Source organism: Acomys russatus, chromosome 9, assembly GCF_903995435.1.
Source record: "Acomys russatus chromosome 9, mAcoRus1.1, whole genome shotgun sequence".
NCBI classification, from domain to species: Eukaryota; Metazoa; Chordata; class Mammalia; order Rodentia; family Muridae; genus Acomys; species Acomys russatus.
Window position 1 is genome coordinate 49,399,141 of NC_067145.1, and position 21,914 is coordinate 49,421,054.

At 39.7% G+C, this 21,914-nt stretch overlaps 1 protein-coding gene across 1 annotated transcript in view; it reads left to right on the forward strand.

The window, feature by feature from the left end:
* Nucleotides 1–21,914, forward strand: part of St8sia6 (ST8 alpha-N-acetyl-neuraminide alpha-2,8-sialyltransferase 6) — a 130,709-nt gene that overhangs the window by 75,761 nt on the left and 33,034 nt on the right. Inside the window, exon 4 of the mRNA XM_051150899.1 lies at nucleotides 13,411–13,497. Within this exon, the coding sequence (XP_051006856.1) occupies nucleotides 13,411–13,497 (87 nt within the window). The remainder of the gene's footprint in view (nucleotides 1–13,410; nucleotides 13,498–21,914) is intronic.

The following is a 21,914-nucleotide window of genomic DNA, read 5'->3' on the forward strand; positions in this document are numbered from 1 at the left end:
CCATGCTGATTCACAAAGTAAAGGCTCTCTCCATTCTTCCCATGGCCATCTGAGACTGGTCATTTATTCTGGGGAAGGATAGGCTCCCCTCCTCCTATCCAGAATTTGCCGCTGGACCTGCAGGGCTTGGCTTCCAGCCCAGCAGCCAGAGCTGCCTCAGTCACTGCTGAAGAGGAGATAAGCCGCTGGCCACCAGCTAGGCAGTGTCCTGACGAGCATTGCAGCCAGGAACAGACAAGGCATGGCAGCTGAACCAAAGGGCTGTAACACTGTGGTATCATCAGTGATTTGGAATGGCATAGTTCCAACTGCCACCTTGCTCTACTCTCTTTCCCTATCATCTTGTTTGTTTGCCTTCAAATTACTTAGCACACAGAAAACCTTAAACATTATACTAATCCGTGCGTCAACTCAATTTACTGCAGTCATCTCCTATTACAATACAAATATTATGAGAACATAAATTTTTATGTTTAGTTTCCTGCACTATTGATGCTCAGAACAGTGACTAATCCACAGCAAATGCCCAGTAAATATTTATCCAATACATATTTGAGAATAAAATGACAGCCGGGCACAGTGGAGCACACCTGTGATCCCATGTTTCAGATGTCTCTGAAGGAGGAACTTTTCAGATAGTGAAGACTGGACTTTGTTTTCTTCTGTGAGGTCCTGATTTATTTTTACATTGTATCAAAAGTTTCCATTGAAGCAAAATTCAGTTATTCCCAAGTAATGGTGAGAAATACCACAGTGAGTAGGCTTGCATTGGTCTTATGAAGCCTTTTCTGTGCATCCAGGGGTAGTTTCTGTTATTCTGCCTTTTATGGGGCTCCTGGGGGATGGCTTCATCCGACTGACTGCATTAGTTGGAAATGTCTAGTTATGGTAAGCCAAGGAATAAATAACAAAAAGCATAGACCATAGGAGGTCTTCTAGAATACATTACTCTGAGTCTCTCTGCAGGCTGTGTGAGACATGATGACATCTTCCATCATGGACCTCAGTTTCTGACAAGTGGCCCTATGTTGGTTAGATTTTGTGTTTGATTGTTTGTTTGTTTTGTTGTTGTGTTAACACAATATGGGCAAGTGTCTCCATCAAATTTGCCTATAGGCAACCCCATGGGACATTTTCTAGATAAATGGCTGGTGTGATTGGTGTGGGAAGACCCAGTTCATTATGGACAGTGACCAAGAGGAAAGGGCCAGGGCAGGTTGTCCTGGGTGCTTCACAAAAACAGGCTGAGCAAGTTCCAGGGAGCAAGCTAGCCAGCAGCGGTCCACCATGGCTTTGCTTCAGTTCCCGCCTCCAGGCTCCTGCCTTGATTCCTGCTCTGACTTTGCTCCATGATGGACTATAAACTGCAGCTGAAATAAACCCTTCACTCTCCGAGTTACTTTTGAACATGGTGTTTATCACAAAATAAGTCAAGACCTCTTCAGAAAGAGCCACTTTAGCTCTTTCTGATGACCCTATGGGTGTGGGATGGTAACAGCTTTCCAGAACTTACCTCTTGCCTAGGCCTACTGTGCATCACCCATTAGTGTAGCCTTCATTACATCCTTCCAACCCAGAAAAGACATGGAACATTCCTTCCCAGTTTGCTAAGGTTAGTCACAGCTTGTAACATTTCCTCCCATGTATCTACATGGTAAATAAAGATATCCCTAAATTTTTAGTTCCCTATGACAAAGAAAAACCCTCTTTCATCAAAAAAAAAAAAAAAAATCAATGTCAGATGTTTTCAAACTTCATCTGGTCTGCGAACAATTCTTGTAGGAGCTAAGCTCTGAAGCTGCTCAACATTATTTACTTAACTTGTCAGAGAGATGTTAAGTGTTAATGGAGAGAATAAAAGTTTGAGATGCATCCCTTCCATGCCAGTTGACAATACCCACAGCCTTCCAATTCCAGTTGGAAGTTGGTACCATACAGAGTTGAGAACCAATGGAAAGTCTTCCGTGTGGATAAAGAGTGCTTTTTCATGATTCCTCTCGTTCAGGGGCCACATGCTTCTTTACACTTAGCCTCCGTGTGCTCATCAGCCATGCTTTTAAAAAGCATTCCTCAGTAGAGATGATTAGAATGGACTAAAAGAATCTTACAACACTGTATTAATTTATAAGATTTATTTCTGCATTTGTTTATTAATTTGTATGTGTATGTATGTGCTTATGTGCGTGCTTCAGGAAGTGGTCATACAGAGGCCAGAAGTCAACATTAAGTATTATCCACAATCACCCTCTACTTTATTATTATTATTATTTTTAGACAGAGTCTTTCACACACACTGTAGCTCACTGATTCAGCTAGGCAGGGATCCTCCAATCTCTACCTCACCACCATTGTGATTATGGTGCGTGCTGCCACACCCGGCTTCTGTACAGACTCTAGAGATCAAACATAGGTCCTCATGCTTGGGTAGCAGGCAATGAACAGACTAGTCACATCTCCAGCCCCACGGGTCTTATTTGCTGCAGAACTGAGCTCTGGTAATGGCTGCAAATGATTCTGAGCATGATAGTACTGAGCTGTTCCTACCAGTTTCAATGGGCAGGGTAGGTTAGTCTGCCTCATGAAGAGCTACCATAAGAAATTAAATGACTGTCCCAGATGACTGAATGGAACTAATAAATTACTATCCCCAGGATAACTTCAAGGCATCTAATAAGTGCCCAATAAATATTTAATGTGTAAATTAATTACCCATAATTAGAGCATTTTAGAAAGCCCAATTTTATCTTAATTGACATAAGACTAGTCACAACATGTGGATATTCATCTTCAAAGAGAAGTTTCTTGAAAAATACTGAGACATTTAATATGATATTTACTTAATATCATTTACTATGTTATTTATAGAGTGTCACATTTTGAGTATTATTAATGATGACTTAAGTAGACAGTATTTATTCTGTTGAAATAACTTGCTGCATTATTTAGCGTGATTTACTGTGTGTCTTGGGACCAGAAAATGTTTCTGATGAGATTAATTTTCAGTTTCATTATAAAAGTAGATGAGATGCGACATGATATATTAGAAAGAGAGCAGGAATGTAAATCCAAAGACATGAGCTTAATTCTTAGTGCATCCACTTACAATGCAATATTGAGCAAGCTGTTTACCTCCACGGACATTTTAGCTTTATCTTCTGTAAAAATGGAAACCACAGAGCTACTTCTCAAGACTTTAGTGTTGCCTTTGCACTTTCTAAACTAAAACCAACTATAACGCCATAGAGAGTTTCATGCAGCCCCTTTATCCGCAAAGTGGGATGCGCTGTGATAGGCATCTTTCCATATTAACTTTAATTGGAGCCAGCTCCAATTTAACAGTAGATGTGCATCACAAAAACCAAACGTGTTTTGAATACTGTTGTAGTTAGGATTGCTGTGAAGAGACATCATGGCCACATCAACTCTTACAAAGGGAAACATTTAATTGAGGTTGGCTTACAGTTCGGAGGTTTAGTCCGTTACCGTCATGGCAGGAAGCATGGTGTCGTGCAGGCAGACATGGTGCTGGAGAAGGAGCTGAGAGTTCTACATCTGGATCCATGGGCAGCATGAAGAGAGAGTGGCTCTGGGGCTGCTTTGAGCATATAAAACTTCAAAGCCCACCCCAGTGACACACTTTCCCCAATGATGCACATTTCTGTCATATCTTTGTCTTAGCAATAAGTGGCAAATTTAATGTTACATACTAAACTTGATATGGAGGCAGTAATGATTTAAAATTACTCAAAAATCATTTTTTCTTTCTTTCTAAGTAAAACCAAGTGAAAATATAGTTAACTCAAAAGAATTTACACTGTATCTTAGTGGATACAAAATCACCTTTAATATCCCAGAGTAATGATTACCACTGGGATCTCTTTTTTAAAAAGATTTATATATGTATTTTTTTATTTATACAATACTCTGTTTGCATGTGAGCCAGCAGGCCAGAAGAGGGCACTAGATCTCATTATAGATGGTTGTGAACCACCATGTGGTTTCTGGAATTGAACTGAGGATCTTTGGTAGAACAGGCAGTGCTCTTAACCTCTGAGCCATCTCTCCAGCCCACCATTGGAATCTTTTAAGGTAGTTTTGTTTAATTGAATCTCTGGGCAACTCTGAATCAGTTTGCTTGATGAATCAGGTATAACCACACCTGGCATCCTTGGCATAGCTCTCTCTGTAAGGCTGGAACTAAAATGGAGAGTGAGTGTGTGTGAGTTAGGCTAGTGTTACACAATTGGGAGAAAGTGTAAGAACTAAAGTAGACATGGGCACAGCGAGCAGAAGGCAGCCCCCTCTTTCACATTTGCAAATTCCTGTGGCATATACACTCCTATACTGGCCAAATTCAAGAAAGCAGTGGCTTAACAACCTATTCACAGCATTCCTAAGAGTTAAACAAGCTCAGAGGAGCTAGCTTCAGTTAGTGAGAGACTACGCAGGAATGGAAAAGAGGATTCCTACAGTAGCAATCAGGACCAGGAAAGATTACTTCATAGCAAGTCCAAATGCAAGTCAAACTGATAGGGGAGTCACGAGCTGAATAGGGAATGTCCCTCACAGGCTTATGTATTTAAACATTTGGTGCTTGGCTGTGTCACTGCTTGTAGGAAGTTTTGGATCCTTTGGGACATGGGCCCTGGTTAGCAGATGCCTCTAGGTTGGCTTTGAAGGTTATGTTTTGGCTTCCATCCTAGGTCTTCACTGCTTCTGGGTTTGCTGAGGGCTGCAGAGGCAGCTCTAACACATGCTTCTGCTGACCTGAATGGCCTTTATGTCCTTTGTGGCACAACGGAGTAATTCTCTCCAGAACCATAAGCCCAAGCAAGCCCTTCCTCCCTTAAGTGGTCAGGTATTCTAGCACATTGAAAAGGAATTTACTATGTTCTCCATTTGCTAGAGGTTAGGGCCCTACTACATAGCAGCAGAAACCATCCCTCCATTTCCTGTGTGAAGAGCTGAGCAAATCCTATAGTGGTGACTTGGAGTTCCAAAAGGAGGTTAAATTTAGTCAACACCTGAGTGACTTATGGGTTGGACAAGTCAGTGTGAGTCAGCACTAGGGGAGTTATTAAGTAGAACCCACAAAGCATGAGATCATGTAATGATGCTTTAGCTTCTTCAGAGTCACTGGTGGCCTCGTCACATTTTACATGTGTGTCCCTAAGGTATAGTGACACTCTGAGTACCTTAAGAAACGTGTTTAAGTACAAATGTTATAAATTTGACTTGAGAAGGCCCATTAAGAAACATTGGTCAAAGTCTTCCAAAGGTTCATGAGAACTAGCACTAGTTGTCTGGGTAACTCTAAAAATATTATTTAAAATATATTCCAAGTTATGATAAAATTTCAAATTTTAGATATTTGATCCAAACCAAGGGTGGGATAGCATACTGTTTGTTGCTATCTATTGTCATCATAGAAAAATACAGTTCTTAAAATTTTTACTTTATTGCTGTGCATATGATATTTAGGGACATGTATGGACACGCAAGTCCTGGCATGCATTTGGAGGTCAGAGAACAACTTTGTGGAATCAGTTTCCTCCTGCCACCTTATATGCATTCTGGGGACCAAACTCAGGCCACCAGGCTTGTAAGACAAGTATCTTTACACACTCTCCAGATACCTTGAAATATAATTTTAGTGTAATTATGATCACTTTAAACATTTTTAAGGAGTAAAAAATGTTATATATGCCCCAACCTAAGTGTACGATTTAAAGGATCTTTGCACCCACAGCCACCATGACTATAATGAAGGTTTGGAAACTGTCAGTAACCTGTAGTTTTCTGGGCCATTTTTGCAATCCACCCATCTCTTCCATGGCTTCTCTACCTCTGCATGACAATCTTATCCCCAGGCGACCCCGTCCTAGGTGACTTCCCTGTATGCCTTGTCATTCTGGTCAAGTTTGCATGTTTCCAATGTAATTTGTGCTGTGGATTCTTCTCCGTATCTGGCATCTTTCCTTTGTTATACTTATTCTGAGGTTTGTCTATATTGCTGCCATAACAATAGTTCATTCCTTTGTACTGCTGAATAAAAGCAATGTATTCCATTCAGATGTAGATACAATTTTCTGTAGCCTCTTTGGATTGCATTGGGTTGTTTTCAGCCTTTTTGTCTGGTACAAATAATGTTGATTTCATCAGTTGTGTTTGGGTCTCTGTGTGAATATGTTTGCATCTCTCTTGACTATTAAACAGGGTTTATGATGATAGCAGGGTTCTCATGATATGTATATGCTTAACTTTTGAAGGAACTGCAAAATGGCTTACTAAAGTAACTGTCTATTTTATATTCCCATAATAAACATGAATGCTCTAGTTGCTCTGTGCTCACCAGACTGTATAAGATCCTGGTGGATGTGTATGCAAACTTTATATGATATTTTTAGTTTTGGTCATTTTGTTGATGTGTTGTGGCATAGCGTTGTGACTTGACATTAATTTTACTTTCCTAATAACCAACTGCTGAATATTTTTCCATGTTTCGTTTTGTTGCCACCTATCATCTTTGGCATTGTCAGTCCAAATCTTTTCTACATTTTTTATGGGCTTATTTGTCTCATCATGAGTTTAGAGAGTTCACTATATATCCTGGTTCCTGTGTGTGTTGTATACTTATTTTCTCCAACCTATGCCTTTAAATTTTTCCTTTGTCATGGTTTCCAAATATAATATTTTTATTTGATATTTAATTTATAGATTTCTGGTTTAGTCTACATACAATGGACAACATGTATAAAACTGAGTACCTGGGTCTGGGGAGATGACTTGGTCAGAAAAGTGCTTGCTCAGGGAGCCCAAAAACATTAGTCCACATACGAGCACACACACATTAAAAAGGTAGGTGTGGCCATCTGAACCTGTAACTACAGTGCTGAGGAAGGAGATGGGAGACTGCTGGGCCTTGCTCATCAGCCAGTCTCACAGAAAGAACAAGCTCTAAGAAAGACACCTGAAGTAGATTACTGACTTCTACACACCCTCATAGTCAAGCACAGCGTCCACACATGTGCACATATGCATACCACATACATGCACATGCATGCACAAACATAGCACATATACACAACCACCTCACATATATTTATGTAACACACACACAGAGGCATGTGCACACTCATGCACACACAGAAGTACCACCGAGAATTTTTTTTCTTACGGAACACTTATATTTACATTAGTAAACCATTTTGAGTTAGCATTTGCATATTGGGCAAGCTGAGAGCTAATGGTTTGTTGTTGGCACAGCTATCCACTTGCTAAAGCAACCACTGGTGAAAAGATAATTTTTTTACCTTGGCATTGCCGTGTTGAACACCCTCACTTCTAGATCTCCTGTTCTTTCAGTAGTTGATTTTTCTGTGTGGACTGAAATAAGACACAGCCTGGTCACTGGGATAATGCAGTGCATCCTGAATTTCCTTACAGCCATTCAGCTTTGCTGTTGGTTTTCTGATTCTACCAGCTATGCATGGCCTTCCAGTTTCTATATGAATGTCAGACCCACTGTTTTAAAAACTTTGGAAACAGGGTCTTAAGCTGCACCCGTGACTACCCCCCAGATATGTTGTATAATCCAGAGTGGACTCAGACTTGGAGGTGCTATAATTAGTTCCTTAATTTATTAAAAAAAAAAAAAATAACAAGACACTGACATGGTTTTTCCTTAATTTCACTAAATCTCTAAATAAAATTGAAAATTTGACAATCAAGTTTTCTGAACATGGGGTGTGACTCCATTTACTTAGCTCTGTAATTTCTCTTTGCAACATCTTGTACTTTTCAATGCATAAGCTCTGTACAATTTTGATCAGATTTATTCCCCCGTATTTCCCGTGTCTTTTAATGTTCATCTACACAGGAATAGCACCACGCCTAGTTCCAATTATTGCAGGTCACTGCACAGTAAAAGTTAATATTATTAATTTTACTTCCAGTTATAGCTTCCAATGTAATTGATTTAGTGTTGATTTGGTATCTTTCCAATTTGCTAAGTTACTTCTTTTATCAGCTTTTCTGTAGATCCAGTGGAAGACCATGTCATCTCTGAGTGGAGATGGCTTAATGTCTTTTTTTCAAGGCAAGATATTCTTGCATTTTCCTCTTGCCTTATTGTCGGCTTGGCCCCCCAAGGCAGCTGGAGAGAGTGGCACTTTCTCACTTGTCCTTCAACCTTGGGAACTCTGACCATGAACTATGACCTCGGATAGAGATTTTTGGGAGCGCTCATCATTGAAGTACAGAAATTACTTTCATTTTTTAAAAAAAATAAAATTGTTGACATTTTCAAGGTGATTGAATGTTAGGCTGGACTCAATCCTGTTTTTATTTTCATGTGTTAAAACTGTGACCAGGTTCCTCCTCACTATTACATTAATGTAGTGAGTTGTGTTGGTTGCTATTCTCAAAACCAACTGTGCATTCTTGATATATACCCCAACTTGTTCATAGAACATGTCTGTTTCTGTGTAGCACTGGATCTAATTCAACAAGCCTTTGTTTAACATTTTTGTACTTGTACTTTTTAAAAGGATATTTGCATACTTTAAAAAATATTTTTGTTTGGACTTGGGGATCAGGACAACACTGTTTTTTATTTACATTTTTTATTATATTTCTTTTTAAACATATATTTGTATTATTACACATAAATAAAATAATCTACATACAGCAGGAAGAGCCACGAAACAATCAGGTATTATATAAATGTTATATAAATAGTGATTTGACTATTTGTATTTGGCAAACTTGAAGTAAACATCTTTCCTATCTTAATGAGTCTAAAATTCTGAATGAAAATCAATATCTATCATATCTCATCTCTATTAACCTAAACCAGCTATCTAGACCTAAAAAATATCTTAACCTCTAACCAACTAAGCTTAATTGTAAGACAAAACTATCTGGTCTTCAATCCCATCAGAGTCTTGAGAAGGAATAAAACTTAATTACCTGAGTGAACTGGAAGTGCAGGTTAGCAGCTTCCAAAATGAAAGAATGACAGAGACTGCCTGAACAGTCACCTAAAACCCTCTACAAAGTTGGAGTGTCACCTTTGGCTTTCAGGCCCAACGTATCAGACATATTTGTCAGGCAGGAACTATGGAGGACTGCATCCAAGCTAGGGCAACATTGTTTTTATAGAGTAGGTTGGGAGATACTAGCCCCTTAAGTTTCTTGGGTTTTGTATTTGTAGTCCTAAAATGTTTGATAAAATCAACAAAGCCATTTATGTACATGTTTTCTTTTTCAGATATTATTTTCATGGCAGTTTGAAAATAGCAGTGATACTATTTATCAACTATTTGTGCTTGGGTGGGTTTTGGTAGTTTTACCTTTCAGTAAGTTCATCCATTGCATTTAAGACTGCCTAATTGTTGTTGATGCATTGTCATGTCATCAGGACAGTTGCTCTTCAGGCCTCATTCCCACATTGATCGTTTATATCTTCTCTCACTTTTCCTTGGCCAGGGTAGCAACAGGTTTATAAGCTTCATTTCTGATCTTACCCTATTTTCATGATAGTCTTTGTTCCTTAATATTGATATTGTATATTTGTGTTTCTTGTTTGGGCTGTACTGTGACGATAGCCAGTCAAGCTTAGTTTTAATTATCTCCACTGTGGCCATTATTCGACTGTTTCTTTTACGCATTTCCTGTCTGTATGATGTTGGTTCCTTACAGAAAACATATACTATACTGCTTTTAAAGCATTCAGTCCAGCATTCTCTGCCTTTGGATGGGAGTATCTAGGTGATTTGCATTTAATGTTATTGTTTATATAGCTGTGTTTACTCCACCCTCTTGCTATTTCCTCTCTATTTGCCTGGTCTCTGCTTCTTTTTATCCTCTTTCATCCTCTTGCTTTGAGTATTTTCATGACTACGTTTGTGAGGCTTTCTTTGTATTTCAGATAGAGCAAACAACTCTCTTTCTACTGTAGTCTACTTTCAAATATTGTTTATATTTTCTGTTCCCGCTACTACCACTCCACACTTGCCGTCTCGTCTTTGTATCATAATTGCGATCATATTGCTTTTACAGATGCTATAATAATTTCCATCTATTATTACTATCTTTACTGTAAACTGTCAATCTTTTTTTTTTTTAATTTAAAAATAATGTGTGTTAGAGGAGGGCAGTGGGCACATGCCTGAGGACAGAGGTCAGTGTTGGATAGCATCCTTGGCAAGGCCTCTCAGTATCTCTCTCTGATAGGCTGGGTTGGCTGGTCAGCAAGCCTGAGGTACCTCCTGTGTGTACCTTCCTGCCAGAATTACAGACACATGTGCCATCTTGTCATTTTTACCTAGGTTCTGGGAATCAAACTCTGGCCCTTGTGCTTGCCAGGCAAGCTCCTTGGTGACTGAGCCATTTCTCAACCCCAGATACCTTTTAAGGAAACATAGCAGAGTAAGGAAAAGGTGCCTGTGTGTGTTTACATAGTCTGTTTCTGGAGCTCTTTATTACGTTTTTGTCAACTCAGACCCCAATTTTCTCTTCCTGCTGTTCAGCTGGGAGACTTCCTCCAACATCACTGCTAACAAAGTCCTTGTTTTACCTTCCTTTTTGAATGGTTTTCTGAGGACAGAACTCTAGAACGAGCTTCCCCCACCCCCATTCTGCCATTTATGTCTCTAGTCAACGGCCTTTCAGCTCCCATTGTCTCTAACAAGAATCACCTGCGCTATTGTTTCTTTGTACATACTGTGTTGTATTTCATTCTTACATTGACATTTTCTTCATGTTTCTTATGCTTTGTGTTTGTTGGGCATCTTAGGTCTGTAGATTTACAGTTTTCATTAGCTTTAGTGATAAATCCCATCAGACGTCAAAGATGCTTTTTCTCTCTCTTATGAGGACTATAATTATACAGACCTTAAACCATTTGAAGATCTCGGATGCTAATTTTCCTCTTCTTTTAAAAGTTCATATGTACTTGTCAACAAGTTAAAACAATATAGAGCCTTGCTATGGAGTCTAGCTAGGTTCAGACTCTTGATCTTTCTGCCTCAGCCCCCTGCACACTGGAGTTATAGGCCTAAGCTACCAGGCCCTGCTTATTCATATTTCATTTTTAATTTTCAGTAGTTTTTATTGCTAAATCTTCAAGTTCACTAATCTGAGTCATACATCATAAAACATTTCATTTCTTTTTTGTCTTATAAATCGCATGCCAATAAAATTTAAACTCCAATACATCTAGTCTGATGATAAGACAATAGCTTTCTATTTCTTTTATCTTTCAGTCATGCTTCATATTGACTTCAAATACAATTGCAATTCTCATTGATTTAATTAGATATATGTTCAGCCTTCTTTTCTCCCTTACACTTTCTCTTTGATGGAGCTTAGTAAACAAATGCTTTCTGTTTACTTGGTTCTTGGGCCCTTGTAGGTACACTGCTCTGACTGTCCTGATAACATTTGGAAAACATTGAAAGCCATGCCTTGCTAACTGGTAAGATTTTTTTTTTTTAGAAAAGAGAGCTGTCAGAGCAGTGACTCTGTCTTTGTGATCCAGAATTGAGAATACTTTGGGTAAATGGCTGAATGGGTGTGTTCTGGTTGTTTGTTTAAGTTTAGTTTAACAGTCATTTGCAGAAGGTCTTTCCTTGTCATCAGCCCTGTAGAGGCAGGCGCTACACTTCATCTAGGAACTATCTCATCCAGACAGGCTGGGGGTCGGAGCCTGGCACTCTCATGACTTAGTGGACTAGCATGGGTATGCAATGTCTGTGGTGATCTATCTGAGCCTGCTGTGTTTGGGAACTATTTGGTTTTTTGTTTTTTTTTTTTTTTAATTTTTTAAAAAAATTTTTTAAATTTTATTTTATTAATTTATTCTTGTTACATCTCAATGTTTATCCCATCCCTTGTATCCTCCCATTCTTCCCTCCCTCCCATTTTCCCCTTATTCCCCTCCCCTATGACTGTTCCTGAGGGGGATTACCTCCCCCTGTATATGCTCATAGGGTATCAAGACTCTTCTTGGCAACCTGCTGTCCTTCAAGCCATTGGGAACTATTTGTAATCCTTCTGGTGGAAGCTCTTGCCTTTGCGTTGCTTTCAGTATTCATTGTGTTCTTAGGAGATTTGTCTGTGTCCATCTGCATCTGCAGAGTCAGTGGGATCCAAATTGATTCCTGTTGCTAGCATTGTTGAAGGAAGAGAAAGCCAAGAGGAAAGAAATCTCAGCTACAAAGGAGGAGGTCTGTGCTTGACTACACCCCACCTGTCAGAAATGCTTCCTTTTAGAGAGAACCTTGGAGAGTCTTCATTGCATTCATATGGATAATGGACTCATTTTCTCAGGCAAGGCTGTGCATGCCCCTTTCTTTTCCCTATAAGCTCACTAACACATTCACTTTCTGTCTCTGTCTCTGTCACTGTCTCTGTCTGTCTGTCTGTCTGTCTGTCTCTCTCTCTCTCTCTCTCTCTCTCTCTCTCTCTCTCTCTCTCTCTCTCACACACACACACACACACACACACACACACACACACACACACACAGCTTTGATCTCTAATGGCTGGCAGCCCAATGGCTGAGAGCCAAATGGAAAGAAAACTTAAGGTGTTTTTTTTTTTTTTTCAACTCACAGGAATATTTGCATTTCAAATGAACACCCTTAAAGATGAAACAGCATTCTGTGCTTTAGGAATTAATACTTAATGGTGGAATTTCAGATTGAGAGAGATCTAAGGCATCTGGGATTTTTGTCCCATGCCTACCCTATCAGACTGTGTCACTTTTTATGCCTGTATACAGCTTTATCACCACAGCCCAGTCTAGACTTTTAATGTATTGCAGAAAACTAAAACCAGATGTGCTCCCTCTCTCTCTCTGTGCATGCGTGCATGTGTGTGGATATGCATGCATGCATTCGTGTGTGTGTGTGTGTGTGTGTGTGTGTGTGTGTGTGTGTAGGGGGTCCTAACTACATAGTCCAACATAACCCTATTAACTTAGAATCTGAAAAAGAATCAACTATATGTTCATGCTAAACATTTAGAAAGTATTTATCATTGAGTTAAAGTTAATATAAGATTGCTTGTGTATGTGTGTGTGTGTGTGTATGAGAGAGAGAGAGACAGATATACAGACAGAAAAAGACAGAGAAAAGGAAACACAGAGAGAGAACATGTTCATAGTTTGTACTGCTGAACTTGGCTTATGAGATGTGCAGTATACACATTCCTAAACCATCATCATTATCTTCCTCATCATAGTAAAAATAATAAGAACAATAATAATTTTCAAGCTGTATGTATGTTCCTGGATATTTGGGAGCAAGTCTGATATTTAATGATTTCTGTTTGATTCCAGGGCTAAAGAGAGGAGACTGTAGAGTGAGGTGGTCTTGTCTGATCACACTTCTATTCCTGTCCTAGGTACTCAGAGGGTGACTACCTTCAGATCATCGCAAACATACAGAGATGCCCATGGAGAAGGCAAGCGGAAGAATATGAAAATTTCAGGTAGAAAATGAATTTTCATAAATAATATGAGTGAAAAATGCATTGTTATTTGAATATTTAGAGGAGAAAGGCAGCATGTTATTAAAAAGAAAAGTAGGAGAGCCTAGCTGGCAGTCAGAACAGCTGACCTCTACAGTCTTGTGAAACTGTGGTACTTTATTTCAGTGGCTGATATTTTTGCTACTGGAATTAACTCCAAAGAAGTCAAAGTTCAAGGACAGCTCTTATTATGCTGTTTACTGTGTGTTAGACTGATGTCAGTCCTCTGTATGATTTCTACTCACTCAATATTTATTTTGTAAATAAAATGTTATTTCACCAGAGACTTTGGGTACTCATGGAAGGAAGAGAATTGCCCATGATGTCATCACTTTCGATGGACTGAGGAGATGGCTCAGGGATTAAACGGTTTGCAATGTAAGCTTCAGGAGCCGTGTTCAAATCCCTAGAGCCCACATGAGAAGGTGGGCGTGGTCCCAGGCGTGTCCCTAACCCCATGCTGTGGGAAGTGGAGGTGGGAGCATCACTGAACTTACTATTGAGTAGACAAGCAGATGTCATGATTTCCTAGAGGACCTTCTGAGTGCTAGGTGCTCAGTGCTGTTGCTCCTTGATGGGGGATGGCAGATGCTAAGAACTTCAGGAGAGGGACCTGGTTGGGAGGAGTAGGTCATAGGTAACATGTCTTTGAAGGTCCCTGGACATTTGTCTCTGCTTCCTGTCAGCCATGAGGTGAAGAAATTCTTCTACTGGAGTTCCAGCCACCGTGATGCTCCATCCGGAACATGAGGTGGAGCTCTTGACCAAGTCTGTGACTGTGAGCCAAAAATGAGAAAATAATAATTCTTGACTTTTAAGGTGTTTTGGCAGATAGCAAATTCATAGCCACACAGAAGTAAGGCATATAGACTCATATAGGGATGCCAGTTTAATTGGATGCCCCAAGATATTTTGTGTTGCGCCATCCAATTCAAGACTATACTTGACACCTGATAGAAAGTTGCACCATCATAAGCTAAGTCTGCTTATAGAGACAGGATGGGATGAGGCAGAGAGAGGATGAGGAGATTACCACTTATTGAGCTATTGAAGACCAATCTAAGCTACTTAGCTAAAGACAGGTAAAGTGACAGCAGTAATCAATGCAGGCCTGTGAGCTCTTAAACTTCTGGCCATTGATTTAGAGCAAGCCTCCCCAGAGTAAGGGAAGAAAATCAAGGTGCATGGGACACCCATGTGTAGGCACCGAAAGCTACAGAGGCAGGGAAATCCTGGGAAGGAGGAGGCATAGAAAGGAACCCAAGCATCTAAGACTGCTCTTTCTTACAAGATGCGTGCTGAATGTCAAAGGGCTGAGAGCAGAGAAGTTAAGCAGCGCTCCCAGAATCCCTCGCTCACAAAGGCCAGTTCTCAAAAGGATTGGAGCCTGAATTAGAATTACTTCCATCCTTGGCTGGCTTTAGGAGCTCTGCCCTTCACCTAGATGACTAATAGAAGCAGAAAGTAAATCCTCTCTGGAAGGAAGGAGTGCTATTCAGAGACTTAAATTGGCTTTGCATGTTCTCACGCACATCGGGCACAATTAAAATAATATTTTCTCTTTAGAGATATTCCTTTTATCTTCCTTTTAAAGATAAAGTCTAACTGGCTATGTACTCAAGAATGTCCTTGGACCGTGATCTTCCCGCTTCCACCTCTGGAGTGCGGGGATTACAGGTGTGCATCATCACCACTTTGTGTTTATGTGGTATGAGATTTTGAACCCAGGGTTTCAGGTATACCAGCCAAGGATTCTGCCAGCTGAGCCACATCCCCAGCCATCTTTACTTTAAACAAACTAAGCAGTCTCTTTAAACCTAAAGCTACATGATGAGCATGCCTGCTGTATATTATGATGGATGGGAGCTGTATGATAGATGGTACCATTTTGCCTCAGTACCATTCCCACATAAAGAGTGCATCAGTAACCATGGTGATTACCCAGCAGCCTATCCATCGCTTCAGGGCCAATTGCAGTAAACATCTGGGGCCATACCACTTATTGTTTGTTGCAATTCAAGAGAATAGTTACAGTGACATTTATTCATTTGCTTGAATATGTAATATATTATAATGCTTATTTTACAGACATATTTGTTAGCTAAATGATGTAACCCCTCAACAGAAGTTTGTGCAATTAAATTGTAATAACCAAATCTGGGAGCCTCTGCCTATTTATAAATCTGGCGTTGTAGAAACACTCCCCCCCCCTGTTATTATAGATGTCAAGTAGCTAAATAGTTTTCCATCTGATTTATTTATAGCATTTTATGTCAAACTAAAGTATAAAATGTATGGTTTAAAAAGGCAGTAATGTTCTTTTAGCAGCCATTACAAAAGTGACATTAAATTCTCAAGAATATGAGCAAGTGAATATATAATAAAATCTTTCTGAAAACCAATTGTTGAAGCTTCCTACGGTTGACTTCTGAGGACGATTTAAAAATTATAGGATTTCTGTGGTCAAATGAGCTAAAAATAAGAGAGTTTAAAAGTCTTTCTCTCTCTCTCTCTCTCTCTCTCTCTCTCTCTCTCTCTCTCTCTCTCTCTCTCTTAAATAAATATGCTACTTGCTAGGAGAAGGGGTACAATTTATTTACCCACAAATATTTGTTTAGGACTTACTCTGAAAGTACAGTGGTACTCTCACTACCTAGTATAGGGCTTTAATAAATAACTCAGTGGATGGATACATGAAATAAGCCAGAAAATCCGATTTCTTTAACCAGCCTCAAAGAATGTTAAGTCAGTTCCCAAAAGACAACACATAAACACATAAAATATGAATTTATTTATGGCATAGTTTCAGAAAGATTATTTCAGATAAATGTGATATGGCAGTGCAAGATCACTGTACGTGTAATTTTGTGATATGTTTTCTGGAAGGGAACAGAGCTTGGCATCAGCTCTGGGGTGGATAGACAGGGAGGCACCAATGTGGGAAGGAGGAAAGCAGAACTTCAAGTTCGTCTGGGTGGGAGCTGTTAATATGTCCTTGGAATAAAGCGGGTGCTTGTGGGCAGAGTTGGGAGGTCCTGAGGATGTGCAGGGCGCTGATTAGTGAGACAAGTCCCTGGACATCCTGTGGATACCAGAGAGCAATAGAGATGGTCCTAACAGGGCAATCGCATGATGGATTCACTGCATTAGGGAAGGCATTTAGTCAGCACACTTGCTGTTTGAGCTGGAGTGTTACGTGGGCATGCAGATCCAGAGCAGATAAGGGGCTGGTTATACAACAGTGACAACATGAGAATGTAGACCTGGAATATCAGTGGTGTCTGTGGAATGTAAAGGACGAAACTTGACTTTGAGCTGTTCTGGGCATGGCCTATCATGCATGTGCCTCCAGTGGTCTGTCATATAAATCTTTGTGATTAACTGTCAGCGGGTCTTAGTTAGTTTTGATTTCAGATCCATAATTAAAGGAGAAGGAAAAATTAAGGTAAATGTCAATGTTTATTTTCAGTGACTGGGGTCATTATGATGCTAATGACTAAAATACAGCTTTCCAAGGAAAATGATTTCTGAGATGAGCCCAGTTTGGACAGGCTGTGTTTGAACTTACCCTGGGACAACTAGGCCTAGAAGACCTTCCCTTATTCTGAAAATATATCAGTGCTAAGGGAAAAATGCTCAACAAGCAATAAGGGCAAGGAACTCCCTCTTGGCAGCAGGCTTTCTTTTTCACTATGAGAATTTTCCTTCTTTTATAGATGCCAAGGCTTTTACTCATTTACCATTTAATTGTTGGGATTGAGAATATTGAAGCCTGTTATTGGAATCTCTTTCTTCTTTGAGATTTTACCTAGAAACGAGAAGTTTTAACAGCAAAGGCCCTTGATACAACGTCCATTTTATTGCTTTCCTGAAGCCATCAATCCCAGGACTGGGGGAGCAGAGGAGGCTCAGGCTGACTTGGTCTACACAGCAAGTGTCTGTCCAGCCTGTCTACAAAACAAAGATGCACGGCTATTGCACTTCCATCCAATGGTGACACTTCTTTCCTAATAGGAGTGTTCCTCAACACCCCTTTGCATCAGAGCTTCTGCTTGCTGTGGGATTTCATTGCTTATTCCCCTTTCTGTGTAAACGTGTTCACGATGGGACACACACACACTTACTCCTTCCTCTCCCCTAGACCATCAATACTATAGCAGTGGATCACTTTTATGATGTCTTAATTGGACCTAGTTAAAGAGATATTTAAACAAGAGTTGAAGATGCTCTGTGTCCCTTTCTTTTGACCTTCAATTTCAATAGAGTTGCACAAAGTCAGCCATAGTGAGGTGCCTGTCATCCCTGCTTTTAAAACTATTTATTGATTTTCTTATTAGGAGTCTCGTCACTCCCCCAAGGCAGTACATAAAATCCCCCCAGATTTCAGCTTAAGAAATCACCATCCTTCATGTCCTTCCCACTAACTTGGATAAATCAGTCTCCACTGATTTGTTTTGTTTGTTTGTTTGTCTGAGCATGGCACTGAGATATTTGAGCACAACACAGAGCTCAAAGTTAAGTTGAAGTTAAACATGCCCCCCTCCCCCATTTGCTCAACTTCACCCCTTAACATTCCTCTGTAAGGCTGTGAAAACGTCTGGTAGGCAGGTTGCATCCCAATAGATCTTTGAGCTCTTGCCATTAGCCTTAGATCCCCTAGGTAACTTGCATGGTAATCACCACATTAGCTTTCTCAAGCTAAAAGGACTTATTCATTTGTGAAATCAGTTACAGAAATTACCAAGGACGACAACCATACTTAATTCTCACCTTTTCTGTCCTAGAAATACTATTATATTGATTTTAGGTTTGGGTAGAGTTCTCTAGCACCAATTGATTTATTAAAACATACTCATGTTTCTGAGATATAAGATGAAAACCTAATGGTTGAAAATGGTGCTATTGTGGAAATGTTAATGAATAAGACCTTGCAAACGATTTGTAAAATAGATACTTTCTGACCAATTATTTTGTTATCAAGAAAGATTACATGCTGACAATTTTATTAAATCTTGAGCTAACCCCCAGGATTGATTAAATTAAAATTCAATAGCCATCTTTATTTTTGTGTTGAATATATAAGAAAATATCCTAGGGCTGTGACAGTGAGATGGCTCAGCTGGTAAAGGCACTTGCCACCAAGCCTGATGACCCGAGTTCAATCCCCAGGAGCCTCAAGGTGGATGGAAGGAAAGAATAGACCCCTGTGAGTCATCCCTCAACCTCCACATGTGTGGCATAGTATATACACATGAACAGACACAGAATAAATAAATATACTTTACAACTTTTTAAAGACTCTAAAATTGTTTAATAGTTTCATTGTCAGGCTCCCAAAATACAGTGTTAGACAAAATAAACTTACATATAAAATGTTACATATACTAATTCTAAAAGTACCTATTTACAAGACAAAATAAATTTATATATAAAACGTTGCATATACTAATTCTAAAAGTACATATTCACAAGACAAAATAAACTTACATATGAAACATTACATATACTAATTCTAAAAGTACATATTCACATTGCCAAGGCAGTCTTATTAAATTTAGCTTGGTGTAAGTAAACATGGTCTACAAATAAACGGATAAATGAGTCACTTGATATCCTGCAAGAAATCTTTGAACTGAAAAACCAAACTGAGTTTCACCACCAAGTTTTCAGTTATTCAAACGCGACTGTAGTGTTTCTTCTCGTTACCACCTTGCGAGCTTACTCTTTGTCATGCATACAGTCCTTCATGTTCACGTTCCAGGCAGATTGTTCTGAAGCACAGATTTCTTGGAGAGAGGCATGCATCATCTCTATTCTGTGCTTCTGATTATACAAGGCCAGGCTCATTTTTCTGAGCCACTCTTTTCCTCCTTCCCGTTTCCTTAAATGTTTGCTGCTTATGATTTGTGTACGATGCCTGTGATGACAGCCAAAATCAATGCATATTTTATTCTTGCTCAAATTTAAGCAGAAGCATGCACTTTATGCTAGGTATTCTGGGTCAGTTGTCAGACCGAGACAGCCTCTTTCTGTTTCCTCCGCATCAGGACCATTTTTCACCGTTAATACCGTGTCATATCACCGTCTATCTGTCACACCATTCGGCATGTCTGTGCATTTAGAAAAGCATCAAAAACCACGCCATGCCATCACCTCTGCAGCATTTTATAATAGAAACCAGTTCCTCTAGTTCCTTTTTCTAGTTTTTAGAATCCAAAGTTTTCCATAAAAATGCATCACACTTCCATGGGATTCACTGGACTCTAAATTCTCTTCCAAAACTTATGTGCCAAGTTGCACTCAGTAGTGGCCACATTGCTCTACTCACTGTCAGATACGCCTCCCTGTAGGCTACCCCGTCAGTCAGTCACTCTTCTTGTCTTTATAACATTGGTACTGCAGAGCTTGTTTAAGCATTGCTACCCTATCAGCCAGTGTTTTAACAGTGCCCCTTTATAGCGAGGCTCTCAGCACAATCAATAAGTTTCTGTTCCTTTGCTTTGATGATCACATTCTCTCATGTTTTATTTTGCATTGGTTTCGTTACCCAAACAGATGAGCTCATCTTTCATAAACTTAATGGTACCCATGCATAGACAAGCCATGAAGGGAACCACTCAGTTATCTGATGCTGCCTCAATTCAGTCTTTATACATTATCTCATCTTAGATGGAGGCTTGAAATGATTCTATTGAATTTTGGCGTGTGTGTGTGTGTGTGTGTGTGTGTGTGTGTGTGTGTGTGTGTGTGTGTATTCACATGTGAGGGTGCCTGTGGAGGGTGCCAGAAGATGGTATGAGATCTGTCAGGACTGGAGTTACAGTTGTAAACTGCCTGGGCTAAGTGCTGGGAAGCCAGCTCGGGCTCTCTGGGAGACCAAGAAGCACCTTTAATTGTCATGGTGTGTGTGTGTGTGTGTGTGTGTGTGTGTGTGTGTGTGTGTGTAGAGTTGTGCATGTCACAACACTGGTATGGGGGTCAGAGAAAACCTTTCTGCAGCTGGTTCTCTGCTTCCGCCTTTATGTGGTTTCCAGATCATCAGAGTTGCACAAAAAGTGCTTTACCCAATGGTCCGTGTCACTAGTACAGTTTTGGGCTTCTCTGTGGCTGACGGGTTATGAAGAGCTTTGAGTGGATTGAGGTATTATAAGGTTGAGCACTCAGCAAAACTGTAAACCATATCATACTTTATATTTTATTTATGTCTTTAGCAATATTGAGTATTTCTTTTCTCCATCAGGTTCTTGAGTTCTATGTCCATATGCTTTTTTTTTTTTTTTTTTTTTTTTAGGCTCTCATAAGTTGTTTCAGGTCCTTTTTTCATTTCTCAATGTAATGTCTGCGGTTGGACGGGCTAGACCACCACACCATATCAAGTTTTCATGCTCCCAAACATTGTTTTTTCTCATTTTAGCATTCTAATTCCTCTGTGGAGAACTCACTGGCCTCTGATACCCTAACTCTTGTCACCCATGAGGGATTGGTGGCCTTCTCCAAAATGGAGAGGAGGGAAATGAAGACCCAAGTTGCCATGATGATTTGAACATAGGATAATTTTAAAGGCACACTGTACAATTTCAAAAAATAATTTAATATAATTCAGTGTTTTAAGCATATTTACAATCTATAAACAATCAAAACTGACTAATTCCATAATATTTTCATTATACCCAAATATCTATTCCCATTGATAGTAGCTTCCTATTTTTCCTTCCATTATGACTTTGTCAGCCAGTGATCTGCTTTCTGGCTGTGTATGTTTGCCTCCTCAGGAAATTTAATACATATGGAATTGTACAGCATGGTCAACATGCTCTCCTTTCTTTATGAGCTTCTTTTTCTTAGCATGATGCTTTTAAGATCTACCCACTGTGACATGTTTAAGTGCTTCCCTCTGGTAAATTGTCCTAATATGTAGGTCTGCTGCTTTGTTACCGTTTGTTTCAGTTACTTTGCTTGTTGCTGTGATAAAAAGACTTCATCAAAAGTATCTTAAAGGAGAAGGATTTGTTTTGGCTCATTGGTTAGAGTGGGGGGGGGCAGTTGCATCAGCAGGAGCTTGAGGCAGTTAGGCATATTACATTCATAGTCATGATGCAGTGGGTCAAGAATGCTTGCACCCAGCTCACGGTCTCAATTTTATACAGTCTAGAATCCCAGCCCAGGGAATGGCACCACCCTCTGTGGCCAGAGCTTCCCAACTCAATCCAGTCAAGATAATCATCTCCACAGGCATGCCCAGAGGGGAGCCAGTGCCCTATGGGTTTGCCAAGAACTTTTTCTAGGTGATTCTAGGTCCCATTAAGTTGATAGCTGAGATTGTCCACTGTTCTTTTGGTGATGAACATTTGGTTTCTTTTGGCTTTGTTTTTGAATAT